This window comes from Abrus precatorius, unplaced genomic scaffold (assembly GCF_003935025.1).
Source record: "Abrus precatorius isolate BTA unplaced genomic scaffold, Abrus_2018 Scaffold8, whole genome shotgun sequence".
NCBI lineage: Eukaryota > Viridiplantae > Streptophyta > Magnoliopsida > Fabales > Fabaceae > Abrus > Abrus precatorius.
The window spans coordinates 18,953,585-18,960,796 of NW_020874428.1; the positions used below are offsets into that span (position 1 = coordinate 18,953,585).

General features: G+C 30.0%; 1 protein-coding gene across 1 annotated transcript; it reads right to left on the reverse strand.

Annotated features, from left to right (window-relative positions):
* Positions 1–4,622: 4,622 nt before the first annotated feature.
* Positions 4,623–6,999, reverse strand: LOC113847847 (cyclin-D4-1-like). Its single transcript, XM_027477142.1, has 6 exons — positions 6,583–6,999; positions 6,032–6,118; positions 5,852–5,950; positions 5,545–5,746; positions 5,330–5,454; positions 4,623–5,166 (listed from the first exon to the last, which is right to left on the reverse strand). The coding sequence occupies exons 1-6, from the start codon at positions 6,901–6,903 to the stop codon at positions 4,921–4,923; spliced, it is 1,080 nt and encodes a 359-aa protein (XP_027332943.1). The 5' UTR covers positions 6,904–6,999; the 3' UTR covers positions 4,623–4,920.
* Between the last annotated feature and the right edge of the window lie 213 nt (positions 7,000–7,212).

Below are 7,212 nucleotides of genomic sequence, written 5' to 3' on the forward strand. Positions count from 1 at the left end.
GGAAAACATCCATTATGTTAAGCTACTCAGTACATAACTATCATCTTGCGTTAACAACTATTTAGGATAACACACTATTGAGCATTGTTTTAGAATAATTTATTCAATAACTGTTATAAAATTGTTCTATAGACTTATTGGAACAATTTATGATCATTGTTTATTTTAATTTTAGGTTATATATGATAAATGTAGTTTATTAATTTTCAAGAACAATTTTAATTTATTGTTTATAGAAAAGATATAAAATTTATATCATTGTCGATATTTACGACCAAATTTTTGGATGGTTAGTTCGGTGGCTAAATAACATTTGTTACAATTTAACAATTGAATCTATTTTTTAAAATTTGCGACCGAATTTGTTGGCTAATTTTTTTTTAATTATAGTTTAATATATCAGTCGCTAATTTATTCTTTAATAGCTACATAATAATTTTTATTAGCAAATTTGGTGGCTAATTGCTACAAATTTAGTTCAGTTGCAAAAGTCGATCTTTAATAGCCATTAATTTTGTTTGGTTGTAAAATTTGGTAGCTACTTGCTATGAATTTTATTAAATTGCTAAATTCAGCATCTAATTGGCAGAAATTTTTTTCGGTTGCTGAATTCAGACGCTAATTGCTACATTTTTTATTCCAATGCTAATCGATTATTTTCTAGTTATGTAAAAGTAGAAAATGACTTAGAAAAATTACCATTCCAGTTCATACACATTAAAGATGAGGAAATACAATAATATATAAGCTCTATAACATTAGTGCTAAAACCAGCTAAATAAAAAGTGTGTTTAACAAAATTCTAATTTAACCTAAAATTCTATTTTTTTTTTCCAAATCAAGCTTCATGATCATAAACAAGACTCCTTTTTAAGAGTTTTGAAAGAATGAACAATTTATAGTAATATAGCATAATTATCAATTCCCTACCTATTTGGGATAAAACTTATTTGGATTTCAGAAATTAGATAAGAAAGAGACTTTTTTAATCTATTAGCTAAAATTTTTGTCATAATTATATAACTCACATTACAAAGAAAAATAAGTTTAAATTGATGAAAAAAGTCAAGATGATCAACTTTAGCAACCAAGATGATGACAATTTGATTAATTGTTTTAATTTCCTTAAAATTCTTAAAAATATTTTCAACAAATTTAAAAATGAAAACATGAAGAATATCCTTTTGAGACTTAAAAAATAAAGCATACAATCCATGTAAATCAAGGGAATTTAAAGTTTAAACAAAGTAATTTCATCTTTTTAATAGAAATTGAACTATTAATTCTCTTTATGTCATCGGGGAGAAAGAATTTAAATTATCCAAACTAGATAAGACTCCATATACATGTTTCTAAAAAAGTTAACTACCATATTTTAACAAGTAGAATCATATTTCTAAGACCTATCACTATTTTTAAGAATTTCAATTCTACTGTGTTATCTGCGAAAGACATCTGCTTATGGAAACAATTAGTGTTTCTATCTCCTATTTTGAACCAATTATACCTAAATTGATGAAATCAATACACCTCTTCTTGGTCAAGGATCTATTCATATTCTAACCAAAGATTAGCTGTAAGATTGGATAGGAAAACATTTACTCCACTAGAAAGTTTACGAACATCATTAATTCAATTAAATATATGTCTATTGTGGTTAAAAATATTACAAAATTTATGTTTATTCTAATTAGAAATGTTATTCATAAATCTATTAATGTTTTTAGTCCAAGAACAATTATTAGCTGAGTTCTTAGCTTGATTAGGAAAATCACTATGAGATAGTTAATGAGTGAAACATTTAAATTAAAATAAGTATTCCTATCTATTTAGAGAATTAACTCTCAATTACAGAGCAACATGATCAAATTTTAGCATAACCATATGAATAAGAGAACTTGATGGAAACCTATCCTCCACAAATCATTAGTAACAGTTATGTCTAGTCTTTCCTTCAAGGCACTTCGCTGTCAGGTATAGGAAACACCTTTAAAGCCTAAATCATTAAGGTCATATGCATCAAGGCAAGTAACAAACTACCTTATGTTATTAAAATTAACTAAAAACCCCCCTACTTTCTCACTTTCAAATAATGTAAAATTAAAATTTTTAGCTACATACCAAGGGATATTCAATGCTTAACTAACAGAAGCCAACTCATCCCATAACATATTACTACGGTGTTCTTGGGAATTAGCATAGATGACTGACAACAACCAAGAATCATTCATATTCAAAACTATCTTAAAGTGCATAGCATACTTGGGGTAGAGAGAACATAAATATTTAATTTTTTTTGTATTTCAAATGCACTAAATAACCCTAAAGAAACCAATTGCATCAACTTTGGCAACTCTATGTAAGTTAATTTTTTTTAAGATAGGCTCAACTTTATCTTTACTAACTCTAGGTTCTAAAATAGAAATAAAATCCAATTTGTACATAGTGATTAAAACATTCACTAATTTATAAAAAAAAAATTCCCTAACTCCTCTACAATTTCATAATATAAAATTTATTAATTGGAAGGTATGATTAGATTGCATAGCTACTTGAAGGTAATATCTTGAGAAACATTTTGAACTACCATGCTAGTCGTATTATCAATATTTCTTATGGTAGTCAAGATCTAGTTTAAATCACGAGAAATATCACTAGGAGGTTGATATTGATTAAGGAAGAATATTGAACTTTTCCTCTCGTGTAAACCTAAAATATTTATCATAGAACTCCATCTTTATATTTTTTATAAATTTCATTTTGAAATATAGATATTATTCTTATACCAACCTTCTCATTACTCTTTTTCTCCTCCATATTAGAACTAGATAAAGAAATATTTTTATTCAAATTGTTCCTTAGCTTAGGACTATCCAACTTAAGCAAAGAAGTGTGAACAGGTGAATAAGTCTTAGAATTATTTAAAAATTTAGAATCTCCAATTTTCATAATATATAACTAAACTTTATGGCTTGCCTTATTAGACCGAGGTTGTAGGAAATTATGATTCAAGTGTTTGTTATCATGATGACTACGAACCTTCTTAGCTTGAAGCTTAAATTCTACATATTTTTTTAACTAAACTATTATTTAAAATTTTAAATCTTGACCATAAACTCTTTCTATTATGTATCTCCTTAATTTTATTCTAACCTATTTTTTTCTTTAGGAGTCTTTTGACCAACATCCAAGGCCTATACACCTGTTGGTCACCAGTTTTATAAGTGTTTAAAGTGTTTTCATTCATTTTCATATATTCAATTTTAGTTTTTCTTTGAGTATCATTCTTATTTTTCACTAAATCTTGATTATTCAAGGTCCCAATACTTCCTTATTGTTTGCCATAAGAACAATTATCAAATTTATGGCCATACTTACCACAAGAGAAATAAATTAAGTGTAGTCCTTAATACTCAAAATTAAAATATTGACCCAAAGCTTTAGTTGAAGGTATAAACTTTTTTTTAAGATTAATTACAATATAAATTCAACCAAATCTATCCTTAGACTAGATAATTATGTGTGAATTAATTTTAAGCATTATTCCTAATATTGATCCAATTTATCAAAAAAAAAATTGATTATATAATTTAAATAAGAAAAAAATTGCGTTAAAATAAATTAAATAATAACTTGTAATATCTTTACAGGTTAATTATTCATCCTTTTTCGTGAAAATAATATATTTACAATATGGAAACATTATTAAAGAAAATATTTAAAAATCTATTTTAAAACCACATAGGAACTATGAAAATGTCACTTTGAAATTAATTATTTGAGAATAAGTTTCTATAATACATCCTAAAAATTTTAGGCTGAAAGCCCTAAACATCTCATTATGCAACTATGCCACCAAGGTTCTACCCCTCACATGTTGGAAGTCAGTGATTGATTGCTAACACAGCCTTTCCCTTTGCTTGAACAATGCTGCGACAAAATGTGGGTTCGACCCAGTAGCCAATAGGCGTTCGAATTTCATAAATTATATATTATTTATACCTAGGTGCTACCCAAAGAATCAAAATTATAGCTACATAATTTTGCTAATTATGATTGAAGTTTTGTCCTATGATAAGATTTGGGAAGACAAGACAGCTCCATTGATTTGTACATTTCTTTTTGGTGCTTGCGGAAAGGAACTTATCAAACCACCACGCAATGGTCTAAACAGTCACTCGGTCAAAGTGTCCAATTGAATTGCTGACAGGGCACACTGTAGTAAAGCAACGTCCGTATGATGACAGGACAATAATAGGATTTGATTTTTTTTACCTTAAAATAAATATTACTTTTTTAACTTTGAGAAATATCATAATTAATAAAATAAAAATATACATATATTAAAACTTTTGATAATGACTTTTTAAGTATAAAGTGAATTAAAAATATAAAAAAAAACTAATGATATGATTAAAAGAGTTTATTTTTCTTTTGAGAAATATATTTCTTAAAAAAATATGAGAACAATAAAGATAATAACAAAAAAATGCCGCAAATATATATATATCTCAATACTAATAACTCTACCTCTTTTTTTTTGTTCTATTATACTCCCTCATTTAAAAAGTAAAAAGACAAAATGTACTTACACAAACAATACACTAGTCCTTATTCCCCCTCTTTCACCACTTCCATCCTATAAAATATTTAACAGCTTCTATGTGACTGGTCACTTCTTGCTTAAAGCAAGAAATGTGTTGATTCCGTTCCTTAAATCTCCCATTTGTCACTCAAGATCCACGTTATCTTTTTGGCATCCTTTATGCTTTTTTTTTTTTTTTTTTTTTCATTTTCCCTATCTATTTTTCTCTTCCTTGATTGGTATTCCCTTGACGGGGGCTCCTTCCATAAAACACACAACATCTTTTTTAAGAAAAGCATCCTAGGAATGAAGGTAAAAATCCCAACTCATAATAGCTATTCTCCAAAGGATTTGTTTAGCTTCCTCCTTTTAGCATCAGGGCTATTATTATGTGAAGAATTTGCACATGAAGCAGCATTTGTGTCATCACTTTTGTAGCTGAAGCATACAGCTTCCAACACCCCTATTGGACTTTGGGGCACACAAGGTACAGAAATAGAAACAGAAGCAATAGTGTCCTTAGCAGAACCACGATTTGGTGACAGCTCTTTGATCATATTAATACACTTCAAAACTCTCTCCTGCCAAAACAAATAAAACAATGTAAGTATTAATTAAACCATGGCAACAATTAATTGCATTTGATCATTTACAAGTAATCAACTTAAAATGATAAGGCTCAAAAAGGAAAAATCATCATTTATATTTCACTTTTTTTTATTGTAATTGGACCACTATCTTTACCTTTTCTACAAGCTGAATCAGAACAGAAATTGCTTTCTCAGTGTGAACTGTTTGAGCTTCCCCCACCACAGATATTGCCACTGCTGCTGCAATCTCTGAGGGTCTGAACTCTAAGAAGTCAATTCCTGCATTGGATTCCCACTCTCCAAATTATCATCTTTAGTTCTTTCTTATCATATTTATTATTGCTGCAAAGATTAGTAACAGACAGGTACCTCTTACAGTACGCAGTATAAGTTGGACTGATTTCAAAATTGAAGCTCCTATTGGACTTTGATCATCATTGATCTTGCAAAGGAAGTAATCAATGAAGGAAAAAGGGGTAATTGCTTGCATTCTCCACCTCAATGTGCTCATTATCAGAAGCTCCATTCTCTGTATTGTTTTAGCTTCAAATACATACTTAGATTCAGCTATCTGTAGTAGTAACAAAAAATTGATCAGCACATGTAAATTCAAGGACATTTCTGATTTGATTAAGATGTTTAAACTACTAAGCATTAAAATATTATAGTATTTTACCTGCAAATCAAGACACAAAGGAACTTCAGTCTCTTCTATTTTGGCTGCCAGTGATAAGCATGCTACAGCCAACAACTGCATTGTCCAAGCTCTTTGCTTCTGCAGGAACAAAGATCAGATCAACAAAACCAATGGAGAAAATAAGGGGAAAAAACAGTTTTTCTTTTTTAACTGACTTACTGGTAATTCATAAGCAGAAAGGAAGCGATCCAAATAGTTTATGGATAGATATACACAGATGGGTCCAAAACCAAAGTACTCTCGGACCTATAAAACAGGTACATTCACTCTTTAGTTAGACCATAGCAAAGGGAGATCAATCCTTTCATTTGTCAAAGAACAAATGGCTTCACACTGATGCAAAAATCAAATGCTGGTCTTGTTTTAAAAATATGCATGAACAAATGAATTCCATCGAAACAACTTCAAAATAAAGGGAAAATCCGTAGATTTTATCCAGAGATTCACCAATGGAATCAAGCAGAATGAGAAAGTCAAAACCAAGCAAAACTCTTCCATTTGCAGAATCACGCATGCGTCAAATCTAAGGCCATCAAAAGCATATACGAAAATTTTAAGAAACACCCATTTCAAGATCAAGAAAGAAACAATCCACAACTTCATTGCCACCGGCAAAAACAGAAAATAAAATCCTTATGTTTAAGAGAGATTAGATTTTGGATTAATGGGAAACAAAGAGCATGCAAAATCAAACAAGCTCTTATACCCACCTTTTCAATCCAATCAATGGCCTCCTTTCTGGCCCCAAAATCCAAATCCCCACTTCTCAGCCTATTCACATAATCACCACAAGGCAAGTGATGGCATTCCTTTTCCACCATTTGAGCCAAACACTCATCACTCTGCAATGGCGGCAACAACCCATTATTTGGGTCACCAAAGTGCTGACTTTGACTATGGTTTCGATGATATCTATGATGTTGCCATGTGTCCTCCAAAATCTCCACCGAACCCCCATAATCGTTTTCGTCAAAAACACTGTTGTCTTCCGCACAGAGAAGGCTTGAAACACAATCAAAACTGGGTGCCATTGTAACAACTAAATAAAAATCCGATTTTTTGGGGACAAGGACGAACACCACCAACAACCCAGAAAAAAAAAATGCAACTTTCAGATTAAAGATTGAGTCTTTTAGACACAAGAAGTTGTGGGCATTAAAGATCTCTCGTCAAATGATGATTAAAAAGAACAAATGACAAATCTTTTAAGTAAGAACAAAATCACTATACACCCAAGTAGTCCTTTGTTTCGCTCTCTCTCTCTCTGTATATATGTATGTCTCTTTCTCTCTCCTCTTCTTGCTATTCCTCTTGACTGAAAAGACTGCTGCAAGAGAGGG